This window comes from Hordeum vulgare, chromosome 1H (genome assembly GCF_904849725.1).
Source record: "Hordeum vulgare subsp. vulgare chromosome 1H, MorexV3_pseudomolecules_assembly, whole genome shotgun sequence".
NCBI classification, from domain to species: Eukaryota; Viridiplantae; Streptophyta; class Magnoliopsida; order Poales; family Poaceae; genus Hordeum; species Hordeum vulgare.
Window position 1 is genome coordinate 123,896,912 of NC_058518.1, and position 13,252 is coordinate 123,910,163.

Consider the following 13,252-nt stretch of genomic DNA (forward strand, 5'->3'; position numbering starts at 1 on the left):
CTCAAATTAGTCTTGTTAAATTTCACAAAATAAATGTCCATACAAGATGCACAATTCAAATACTTTGTGTATTCTAACCAAGAAGATAGAATTCAATATTCGATGTGGCTTGAACCAAAGTGTCATAAGTAAATACATTACCGTCCAGTTCTTGTGTTGTTGCCCAAAAAATATAAAATATTAAAGAGAAGAACTTTTAAATTACATATTATTATCAAGGGGGCAACAACGAATGGCAACTTATCTTTTCAAATGTGAAATAAAAAAGAGATACATGTTGTTCACATGATATATGTATTGTATGACACTTCAGCATTGAAGAAGTTGCTCACAGAAAGCAAACCATCACAATTTGCACAATTCCAAGCAGCCATATAAGAACACAAACAGATGTCCAGATAGATTCGTTCAAGGCAGAACATGCCAATTGAATACTATTTCCTTGAGAAGACCAATTCACTCAAAGAAAAAACAGCAAACATGGCATCGGCGTACAATATTCAGTGGATATTGCAAGAGAAAGCCCATAAAAAGAAAAATGCTCCACTCGAATAGATTGTTGAAGCAAATTTACTTTGTCAGACCTGATACTACACTGTTAGTGCTATATATATAAACATTAGTAGCATTAGAGATTGCTCAAAAGGGCACAACCGCTCACCATGCTATTCCCATACTCCAACATCAGAGAATAATCTCATCTAGAGAATACAGGGAAAGCTCAACATGACAAGAAACCACATACGGGGAGCAAATCACCATCTAGCCGACAAAGAAATTAGTCCGCTACTTCTCTTTGTCGGCTCAACATTACCAATGTTCTTCTGTGTTATCTGCAGAAAAAAGTACCGACAGAGATGAAATTCAGTTTGCATCCAAAACTCTCTCCATTCCCCACGGCTGGAGGTCTCCCCGTCCCCAAACATGCCTCCGCCAACAAAGCACCCGTGCTCCCCGTTCCTCACAGTAGAAGCTCCCGGCTTCCCGCGAGTCCACAATAACGGGCTCAATTTAAATTGCCGAAACATTATATATATATAGGAACGGATGTAGTACAAGACAATCGTCCATAAACAACTGCAATCCCATTCTCAAACATTTACGAGAAATCCAAGTCCATCGCCACCCATGAAAAATGCAAAAATAAGATAGACACAAGCACGAGCACAACATATGCAGAACAATAATACAATGATCAGAGTATGAGTATAGAAAAACTGTAAAGGAACTGAGATATGAAAATTCTCACCATGCAAGACTGCAGAAAGGCTCCCCATGGGCATGAAGTCGTACACAAGCAGCTTCTCATCTTTGTTGTAATAGTAAGCACGGAGAGGCACGATGAACTCATGCTCGAGCTCGCCAATGTCAGCGATGCGGTCACGGAACTCCAGTTCGGTCATGGTGACATCCTTGAGCCCCTTCACCGCCACAGTAGCGCTGGATTCAAGCACAACCTTGTAGGTCGTCCCGATGGCACCTTTGCCAAGGACCTCGGCCGCGCGCAGCAGGTCCTCGAGGTCGAAGGGTTGGACGGCAGCCGCTGACCCGAAGAAGACCAGCTTCTTCCCTGAAGTCGATTGACCCGCGGGGTGGCCGACAGTGGCCATAGGAGCCACGGCCGAGCCGTTGGGCAACTCGGGAGGTTTTCGGCCGCCAGGGATGACGGCGGGGGACGGAGACGGAGGCGGCATCTCCAGAGCCCGTGTTTTGGTGCGCCCCGTCCTGCGGCAGAGGCAAATGAGGAGGAACAGGAGAAGCGCGGCGCCCACGACGGAGGCTATGTCGATCCCGGCAATGGCGCCGCCGGAGAGCTTGTTCCCCTTCTTGTCAGTTTGTTCGTCATTTCCGCCATTGGGGACGTTCGTCGCCGGTGTTGTCGGCGAGGGCGTCGTCCCCGTGGGAGCCGGAGAAGGAGGAGGGGCCTCGCCAGGGCAAGGGCCGAGGGGCCCGTTGTAGAGGGCCGGCATCCCGAGGAACGCCGCGCGCGGCCTGGAGCGGAGCGAGGTGGGGATGGACCCGTTTAGGCGGTTGAAGGAGACGCTGAACTCGCGCAGCTGCGGCAGCGGGAGGTCGGGAATCTCGCCGGCGAACGGGGAGGGGGAGGGGGAGGCGGACGGCGAGGGGGAGGAGGAGGCAGACGGGGAGGGAGCTGGACGCGGAGGCCACGGCGTCTGCCGTTTATTCCTGTACGTGGAGGTGGAGCACGGTCAGTCAAACTGTAATTGCTAAATGCACACTGTGGTGTTGGCCCGATGGTGGATAGGCGTTAGATTTATAATTCTTTCCTAATCGTGTGGTGGAGATCCTTGTTTGGTTATGTGTGGGTAATTCCTGTGTGAACGTAGGGAAGTTTACGTTGAATCTTTTATTAGTAGTATAGATTATACTTGATCCTAAATGGTAGACGTAAATCTTACATGCTCGTGCAAACTCGGTAAGTATCAAATCAACACCTGTATTAAGCTAGGATAAGACTAGACTCCCCAAGTCCGAAGATGGTATGGGTTTGTGTGATAAGTGTGCTTTCATTTAACCAAGCCTTGCTACCAAAGAAAGTTTGGCTTGTGCTTGATATTTTTTTCTATGGGTATTGACGTTCGTGGGGCATTGATAACCCCAAATGTGCTATTAACGCTTTAATTGGGTAGCTGATTTTATTGGATGAGTTCTCATTTTGACCTATGGATGTCCGGGAGATATTGAAAAATGATGGAGAGCGCTACCCATCAGACTAATTAGCTTCCTAACTGCTTGTGATTTGCTTCCAACGAACAAATATATTTTTATTTTTGCAGATGTGTTTTGTGCATGGGAACATTTTTTTTAGATGGCGATGTGCTTTTGGTAAATGCATTTTTTCATCAGAAGTTTGCAAAGCATTAGTTTTTTTCAATGAAAGCATGCTTTCACATTGTAAACATATTATTCAATCATAGAAGCGTTACTTTTATCGATGGAAGCACCCTTTCATGCAATGCAAGCATATTATTCAATCATGTGATAGAAATCCTTTTATTTTGTATGCATGGGAGCCTCATTTCTATCAAACAAAAATGTCTTTTTGGTTGCTTTAGGAAAATTATTTATTGCACCAAAGAAAATATTCACATTTGATAGAAACATTTGTTTCGTCAAAGTAATTGTCCGAAACACAAAACAAGGACAGACATCACCTCAAATTCATCTGATCCAAACAATATACAATTCTTTCTACAACACCACTAATTTCATTTATACGTAGGCAGCTTCGATGTACATTTTCAATTACTGATCATACAAGAGCTCCTCACACGTCACGAGTTCTTCAACAAGGTCGCCTTTGATAAGAAGTGATCTCTGGTCGAGCACACTCAACACAAGTAGCATCCTGTTGAAATAAAGTACGCCTTAATCGGGTGGAAAAATATCTGTATAGAAAAAATATTGGAAACAAACAATAAGCTAACATCAAGAGTGGTTGGAAACAAAATATTGCCGCAAGAAGCATGTACAATAATATGTGAAAGAAGAATCACCGATGTTTGTTCAAGCACCCACTTGCTCGAACGAATGTGTAGACAGCAACAGAAGCACACATTTGCAATGCTTGAAGCCGGGATTCACTACCATGGAAACATATATAAGTAAATTTTAGGAGCATCTTGTATGCTTTTCATGGAAACATAAATGATATTGAATGAATCATAGATTGATAGTGGTTCAAAAAAAAGTGTTGCAAGAAAAACAAATATGAACAATAATTTTATTATAAGAAGCAATGTTTCCATCGTCGTAGCACAAACTAATATTGGTTGAAGCAATTGAGGTGTGATTCGGAAGCACAATTTGCAGGAACCATGGAAATATGTTGATACATATAATTCATCTATAATTGAAGCATAGAGCATTGGAAATGGAAATCTAGCCCAAATAAACAAAGCTCAATGACAAAGAAGAATGAAAAGATAGTTAGTAACAGAATAAGTGTTATGTGCAAGCATGGAATTTTGTAGTTACAACAAATCAATATGAAGCATGAAAAGTTCCAGTTGGGGAATTGTTCGTAGGATGCATGTTGTATGTCAATAGTAGCCAATTTAACTAGAAGATAAAATTGAAATGAAAATTAAACAAGGTAGACACCAACATGCAGATGCATCTTTCTTCCAACAGTACTAGAAATCCAACAATAATTGTTAGCATTTCCATGAGAAAAAATATATATATATATATATTTATAGAAGGCTACACATATGTAGGAACCATGTAAAGGTTAATATCTCAACAATTCTCAACTTCATTAGAAGCATTGAACTTCGACACTAGAAAATAAAAAATAAAAACGACAGTCGTCAACATAGCTATGGAAGTTTGGGTGATCAGAAAACCAACAACACTTGATGATTTAATGATGTAGTACTTGGATAGAACAATTTCAGGCCAACAATAGTCAATATTTGGCGCACATTGGACATGTGTAACTATGAATATTCCACACACAACACTAGACACCTATTACAATTTTGAAATTAAAGATCACCACACGGAGAACAATAGTAACCAAGGAAAAACATCTTCGAATGAGAGGGGATTGATGCACTGTTGATACCTTCTATTCTGAGAGGGAGGGCTTCAAAGAGGGGAAAAGGACCGGATGCATCTGCTTGTTCTCCGACGGACGCACTAAACACATAGGAGGTGGCAGACACGTTCAAGATGGCTCACCGGCGAGGTCTCCCTCGAGGGCCATCATGTGAGAGATGGAGCGGAGAGGAGGTTTTCCTGTGGATCCAGGAATCGCAGTTGAGATGGGGGCCTGGACACCACCGATCTCGGCCAGGGAACGCATCGGTGGAGTAGAAGATGGGGGTTGCCGGGCTGCTCGACGACGAGGAGAAAAGGAGGAGCCAGGGGCGCAGCTGTTCGGTGAGCTCGATCTGCTGCTTGACGGAGAGGGGAGAAGAAGGATCAAGGATGACATAGTAGGAAAAAGGGATCTGGCAAGGCGAGGGAGATATGCTGCGTTCGGGGTGAAAGATGAGCTCCAGAAAAGGAAACTGGGATTAGGAGAAAAGATCCTGCACGGACGTTGCGGGATGATTTTCTTAACTTCCTTAATTACAAAAGAGGACTAGTTTTGAACGTAGGATATGGAATTGATCGACGACGTTTAAGTGGTCTGATGCTTGAGTCTTGCCAGACTATGTATACGAAGCGTTTCCCAAAATCTAACATCACCAAGAAAACACCGTCCCTTCTTTGCTTGGCAATCTAAGAAAAATGGGTAGTTTACTTTAAAGAGTGCGTATCGGCTTACTGATCACGATGGAGGAGCATCGAGTAGCTCGCCTTGGCGGGGTAGACCATTATGGAACTGTATCTCAGAGGTCATCGGTGCCACAAAAAATAAAAATTATGGTCCGGAAGGCTACAACGGGGCACTGGCCACTATGTTCTGTAAAGCCTACCGTCACCTAGCTACAGGCGCACATGCCTCCTGTGTAGTGGAAGACAAAGCAACTTCCATGCATTGGTTGTCTGCATCCATGATCGAAAGATTTGGGAACATATGCAGTGTTTGTGCCCTTTACATGTTAATGGTCGATTGGTAGATAATGGAAGGAGTGGTTGTTGAATGTTCTAGTAGACTACAAGTATACCTCTAGGGACATGGTGATTATGCTTATATGGCATACTCCCTTCTTTCTGGTTCATAGGGCTCAAATCTGAAATCTCGTCAACTAAGCTGAATTGTGAGTGGATGACATTAATTTTATCTAGCCAATGAAATATTTCTCACATATAAAATTTGTAAGACAATAAATGTAGCATCCTCCTTTTCATTGGACTTGCATGATGCACGTAGAAAAAGATGCATGTAGAGCCATTAATTTTCTTTCCCTTATCTCTATGAGTTAAATATGGCATGAGACTCAAAGCACTTTAACTCAATTAAACTCAAAATGAGCCTAATATAATGAAAATCTGAAATTTTTAAGATGAGCCCTATAAACCAAAAAGGAGAAAGTATATAACAACTAATAAATGATTTGCTCTGTGATAAGGAGGTCCCTCAAGTAGAAATTATGGTCTAGTCTAACTAGACGTCTACTTAAAATCCATTGGTTGTTCAAAAAAATGCAGCATGGAGGAAATTGTGAAGGGGAAGTTATCTTCATATGATGGAGAAATCGTCACATCAGAATAAAGACCCCTTGTCGGCTTTACAGTAGCCTCCATCACCGGCGAATCATGTTGCCATGTCCGTCGACAGTTCGTTCTCGATAGCAGATGGTGTGACAACTGTGGGTATGATCTTGAGAAGATAGGACACATCTATCATCTTTGCAGCTTTTTACAACATATCGCTATGTGTTCAATTGCAATGATGTATGGAAAATGGAGCTACATGCGCTCATCCAAGCGATAGGGGGCGCACACACACACACACACTTACCAATCACTGTTCAATCTGGTTTTTTGGAGGCTCTTGTTGGGTTATTAGGTAATTGACTATCTTGCTTGGCGTATATATGGGCACCTCATCATGGAGACCAAAGCGCTTATGATCGATAGGGACTTTATTTATCAAAATCTTCGACGTGATCAAAATGGTGTGGTTGATCGGTTGACAAACTATAGTCGTACTAATTGTGTCACTCGTGTGTGGCTCAACTAAGGCCCCTCATGCATCGAGGATATTTTTTTCTTTCAATTATAACCCTATAATTTCAGAATAAAAGTCATTTTCACCCCACAAAAATTAATAAATTCAACACCAGCAGTTACTCGCTTTAATAGCAATGGTAAATGCAAATCAATACAACTTGCACGCAAAGCACATGGCGCCTCATGTCCTATTTGTGTAAGGAAATGAATGGATTGTAGATGAAAATCATGATTTATTGTTGGGAAACACTTCCACACGTCCGACAACAACCAATCGTGAGACCATTCGGGGGACGTCGATGCTATTTTCATCTCATGGCCGAGGTTCATTCTATAATCTGTGATGCATTCCAAAAGTCCTTTTTTTAGCCACACATTTACCCATAACGCCTCCCACATTAATTGGACCTTCCCCAAACCCACTCCCCCATCATTCTCGTCCCATTGTCTCCTCCATCATCAAGCTCACCTCTCCCCTCACCGCCCTAGATTCATCCTCCACCATGATTCAGCTAGGCCCATTTCGTCACGAGATTCACTAACCCGGTGTGTCGTCCCATCCGGCAGTTGGGCCGACCGTGACGAGCAATCTCGCAACCCCATGGATGTCCTAGCCATCTATTCCAGATTGAGGTGCACAATGTCTCTATGGACCTACCCTGCCACCATGCTTCATATCCGTAACATGCTTCCCTGACGACAACCACCTTCCATTCATTCGTATTGTGCTAACCACCACTGCTTTGATCTCATCAGTGTGCTGCATCTCTGATCTCACGCACATGATCAATGTTTCTCTATGGTGGCTACAATCTAGTGGCTTCATCTCAGATGCTTCCTGTGATCAGTGCCACCAGTTCCTCAAAGTTATCGGTTTTGCGCCTTACATTATGCATCCTGCTTGATTGCAATGCAATGCTTCAGTGGTATGTAAATTAAGTTTCTTAGTACCTATGTATGTGCTTCACTTGGTTTAGAACTACAGTTGTGCTATAGTACCATATGTCACATGATTCAAAGTTATACACAATAAGTTTCCAAGTGTCTACATGTGCGTTGCGTCCTTTGCAAAACAATACAATGCTTCGGTACTACCTTATTCCTGCTTCCAACAAGTATTAAACAGTGTTTCCAATGACTCACTACCATCTCAATGCAGCAATATTACATATCAAATGTTTCTTAGATAAACACAACATATCTCCATGACATACCCAAATAGCAAGGTTTTGGTACTACATTGGCATTCTTCAACCACCCTAAAAACATGTTTCAATTAAACCATACATGCTTTATATAAAAAAAGTGAATAGTAATAGTGCTTGCAGAAAAATGTGAGTAAGAATTAATGAAGCGTCTTTAAGACCCAAAAGGGCAGATCCAACAAATCTCGGCCATCAAACAATGCCAATCTAATGACCTATATTCCTCCAATGGCGCGCGCTAAACATGTTTATCATGCAAATAATAACATACCAAATATGAACTATCCACGTAATTAACCATAATTGATATCCTAGTTAATATCAACGGGCAATGAATTATCTCATATCAACTTGCAATTAATTTCCTATTTGATATCAACGTGCATTGCGTGTATGCATTTACTAATATCTTGTAGTGTTGGAAGCATTTTCATCATATGATGGACATGAAATATACAACAAAAGGAAGCATCAAGTGTGAATAAATATGTGTGATTATGGAACCTCATACATGGAAGTAACATGACTGGAGGAAGTTTGTTTGGAAAATTGAATGAAATGAAGCATCTCGTGTACATAGAAATATGCATGATTACAGGAACCTCATATATGAAAGCAAAGTGAATCGAGGAAGTTTATTTAAAAAACTATCAAGGGAGTGGGCATACGTGATTATAGGGACCTCAGATATGGCAGCAATCGTGCATACAGAAAACTCGTTTCAACAACTGCCAAGGGGGTGTGGGCACTGTCCAAACATGGAGATAATTGAGGGGTGGAGCGGTGCTCAGGGATCACAATGGTGCCTTTTGGGCTGCGGTTAGCCACCATTTTCCCTCTATTATTGATCCGGAGGCTACAGAGATACTAGCTTGTAAGCGTGGACTGGAGGTGGCAAGGGAGATCAAGGCAACAAGGGTGCACATGGAGTTAGATTCGCTCGACATGGTACAAGATTTAGAGCAGTCCTCTCGGTGCTTAGCGGCATTAGGATCGTGGGTGCGAGAGATCAAGATCTTGCCGGCATCGTTTGATGATTTTAGAGTTTCATGGGTTTGTCGTTCCGCCAATGTCCCTGCGCATAAGTTAGCTAAAGTAGTAGTACGTGATGAATTGTGTAAGGTTTGGCTTGGGGTACCCCCAGACTCCGTTCTTGACGTAATTTCAGATGAAATTACGGGACTTGAAGGTTGAATAAAGCAGCGACATTGACACTAAAAAACAACTGCCAAGGGGGTGTGGGCATCTACTCATCAGATAGGAAGCTATGCATTAGTAGTCTGATGTCTTGTGGTTACCTTTATTATTTATGTAAGTGAAAAATCTCTCAAATCATTTGGCCATGTTTCCGCTTCAAGCACCATTTTCACTTGATTGATTGAAAGTTTTCTTTTCAATAGTAGCTCACCAATGAGAGTAGTTTGATTAGACTTTTGGATTTATGTGACTCTAAGGGATTCTTTGATCCTCAAGATTCAAAAGGCATGGAAATAGGAAAAGACGCAGGATTATAATGCCACACCCATTTGAATCTTGATAAAGGAATTTGTTTCCTTTGATTACATCACAGGAAAATGAAATATTTCTTTCTAAAGGAATGAGTGGATGCATATATTTCTTACGACATGTAGATCATACATATCCTTGGGAAAACTCATGCAAATAATGTGGGCCTTATTTTTGCTTCATTCAATTTTAGTTATTTGTCAAGACTTATCAAACTCTAACATACAACACTTTTTATTTACGATAGTAACATAAGAAAGGTAGGTCCAACCACTAGTTCATGTTACATGTATTGTGTGTGTCCCCACAATATATTGTTGCCAGAAAGAACCGAGGGGACTTTTTGCCACTCTTTATTATTGAACCACTCTATTTTATAGTTTATTCTCGAGCTATACGCATGTGTTTTGTAAATTGTATTACTATTATTTTTTAAAATTAATAATAATGAGAAGAATCTTAAGTGTTGTATTCCCGAAACATAGATGAAGGTATACCAACCGTCCGTGAGTAGTGTTCACTGAAATATGAGCCACATAAAGTTATAGAAACACAGTAGGGAAAATCTAAGGAGAAGTTCCGCACCACAACTCTCCCATGCAGCGGCTCACACAACCCCATCCGCATGTAAGAATCTTCTACCTCATTCTTACATCATCGCATTAAATGCTTTTTTGAATTTTAGAAATGATTCGTCTCATATATTAATAATTTGATAGGAGATTCGACTTCACCGTTAGGTTCTCTTGACAAGACCTTCAAAATAAGATGTCATGTTGACATGTTTCGTTGATTTTTTTCCTCATTCCTAGTTGCCACATTTATGCCATCATAATTGTCATCTTATGGGTGTCTAGTGTTCGAAATATGCCCTAGAGGCAATGATAAATAGTTATTATTATATTTACTGTTTAAAGATAATCGTTTATTATCCTTGCTATAATTGTATTGAATGAAAACATAGATATATGTGTGGATACATAGACAAAACAATGTCCCTAGCAAGCCTCTAGTTGGCTAGCCAGTTGATCAAGGATAGTGAAGGTTTTCTGGCTATGTGCAAAGTGTTGTTGCTTGATAATTGGATCACATCATTAGGAGAATCATGTGATGAACTAGACCCAAACTATGAACGTAGCATATTGATCGTGTCGTTTTATTGCTATAGTTTTCTGCGTGTCAAGTATTTGTTCCTATGACCATGAGATCATATAACTCACTAGCACCGGAGGAATACCTTGTGTGCATCAAACGTCACAACGTAGCTGGGTGACTATAAAGGTGCTCTACATGTATCTCCAAAGGTGTCCGTTGAGTTAGTATGGATCAAGACTGGGATTTGTCACTCCGTGTGACGGAGAGGTATCTTGGGGCCCACTCGGTAATACAACATCACACACAAGTCTTCCAAGAAATGTGACTAAGTGTAAGTCACATGATCTTGTATTACGGAACGAGTAAAGAGATTCGCGGTAACGAGATTGAAATAGGTATGCCGATACCGACGATCGAGTAACATACCGAAGGACAAAGGGATGACATACGAGATTATATGAATCCTTGACATTGAGGTTCAACCGATAAGATATTCGGAGAATATGTAGGATCCAATATGGGCATCCAGGTCTCGCTATTGGATATTGACCGAGGAGTACCTCGGGGCATGTCTACATAGTTCTCGAACCCGCAGGGTCTGCACACTTAACGTTCGGCGATGTTTTAGTATAGTTGAGTTATATGTGTGGTTGGAGAATGTTTTTCGGAGTCCCGGATGAGATCACAGACGTTACTAGGGTTTCTGGAATGGTCCGGAGATGAAGATTGATATATAGGATGACTTCATTTGGTTACCGGAAGGTTTTCGGGCATTACCGGGATTGTACCAGGAGTGACGAATGGGTTCTGGATGTTCACCGGGAGGGGGGCAACCCACCCTGGGGAAGCCCAATGGCCTTAAGGGTGGCGCACCAGCCCTTGGTTGGCTGGTGGTACATCCCAAGAGGGGCTATGCGCCATAAGAAGAAAACCAAAGAAAGAAAGAAAAGGGGAGGTGGGAAGGAAGAGAAGGACTCCACTTTCCAATCCTAGTTGGAGTAGGACTCCTCCTCTCCCTTGGCCGGCGCACCCTTGGCAAGACTCCTCCCCCTCCCTCCTATATATAGTGGTGATTTAGGGATGATTTGAGACAACTTTTGCCACATGCAACTCAGATCTAGACACCACAGTTTTACCTCTAGATCGTATTTCTACGAAGCTCGGGCGGAGCCCTGCAGGACTAGATCCTCACCACCACCGGAGCACCGTCACGCTGCCGGAGAGCTCATCTACTTCTCCGTATTTCTTGCCGGATCAAGAAGGCTGAGATCATCATCGAGCCGTACGTGTGCTGAAAACGGAGGTGCCGACCGTTCGACACTAGATCGGAACGGATCATGGGACGCATCGCGGGACGGTTCGCGGGGCGGATTGAGGGACGTGAGGAAGTTCCACTACATCAACCGCGTTTCTTAACGCTTCCTGCTGTGTGATCTACAAGGGTACGTAGATCCAAATCTCCTCTCGTAGATGGGCATCACCATGATAGGTCTTCGTGTGGGTAGGAAATTTTTTGTTTCCCATGCAACGTTCCCCAACAATGGCATCATGAGCTAGGTGTAAATTCATCTAGTGCCCCTTAGTGATTTTGGTGGTTTGAAGACTTATAGGTTAAGTATCTAATGTGTTTATAAGTGTACACAGGATCTATAAGTCATTGAGGAGTTTGAGATATTTGAAGAATATCGACCCCTACAAATATATGTCTTCAGTTGAAGAAATTTGTCTGAAGCTGAAGAAATGAATCGCGAGGAATCCGCGATGAAATTGATATTCCTCATGAAGATATTGATATTGAGAAGATCAGTGGTTCCTGAAGAAAATCGTTCTGAAGAAATTGAAGCGTGAAGATTTACGTTTTCTGTTTTACTTTCTTCGCATTTGATGAATAGGAACACCGTACTGATAAAGGGGGTCAAAGTAACACTATGGAATGAATTTCCTCATGATGCTCAACCCAAGCCAAATCCTACCAAACGCCTCAAGTGAGGAATGTGAGTGACATGAGGACTCTCACAGTTGAGGGTCCCGACCGTTTCGATAACCACGCCAAGTCACTGGTCTTATCCACTCCAACGGTCATATTATTCAAGGGCATTAGTGTCAAATCATGTCGGGATGCTCCCAGGCTATAAATAGCCGCCCCCCACAACCACTAGCTGGTTGGCTGCTCCGTTCGAAATTGACACTTGTCATAAGAGCAACCCAAATTCCTCAGAGCCTTCGAGAGTAATTCATCAGTGAGGAAATACACCACCCACCGAAACCACAAACCAAACCTAGTGAATTAGCATCACTGAAGAAGTTGTTCCTGTGTGGGACTGAAGCCTTCTACCTTTGAGGATTGTGCATCCTCCAGATGGTTAGGCGTTATGGTCTAGAGCAATCCAGCAGTCAATTGTGGATCGCCGGGTGACCGAGTTTGTTAGGGTTTGGAAGTCTGCCCTGAAGACTTACCACGAGTGTTGGGCGAGGACTGTGTGTCCTTAGCTCAAGGAGAATATGGTAGGGACTGTGTGTCCCGGGACTGGGTGTCCTTTGGTTTCAATACCAAGCCGCTCCAAACCAGATGTACAACTATCACAGCAGTTGGAACTGGGTCATCAACGACCGTCGTCTCTGAGAATCGGGTTCTAATTCCTCAACTCTTTACTTTCTCTGTATTATGTATTGATAACTTTCACTGTGACTGTTTGAAGAATTTGCTGAAGACTTTCTCTGAATTTCCTCAACCCCAAATTCTTCACAATAGTTAATCATCATCTGTATTCTGCGTGCCTGCTTACTGTGCGATC

The 13,252-nt window shown here is 42.4% G+C and overlaps 1 protein-coding gene across 1 annotated transcript in view; it reads right to left on the bottom strand.

Annotated features, from left to right (window-relative positions):
• Positions 1 to 810: 810 nt before the first annotated feature.
• The window catches only part of LOC123397483 (probable inactive receptor kinase RLK902), a 96,015-nt gene continuing 83,573 nt past the window's right edge, over positions 811 to 13,252 (bottom strand). Inside the window, exons 2-3 of the mRNA XM_045092014.1 lie at positions 1,250 to 2,057; positions 811 to 833 (exon numbers count right to left, since the gene is read on the bottom strand). Coding sequence (XP_044947949.1) covers positions 811 to 833; positions 1,250 to 2,057 — 831 coding nt within the window. The remainder of the gene's footprint in view (positions 834 to 1,249; positions 2,058 to 13,252) is intronic.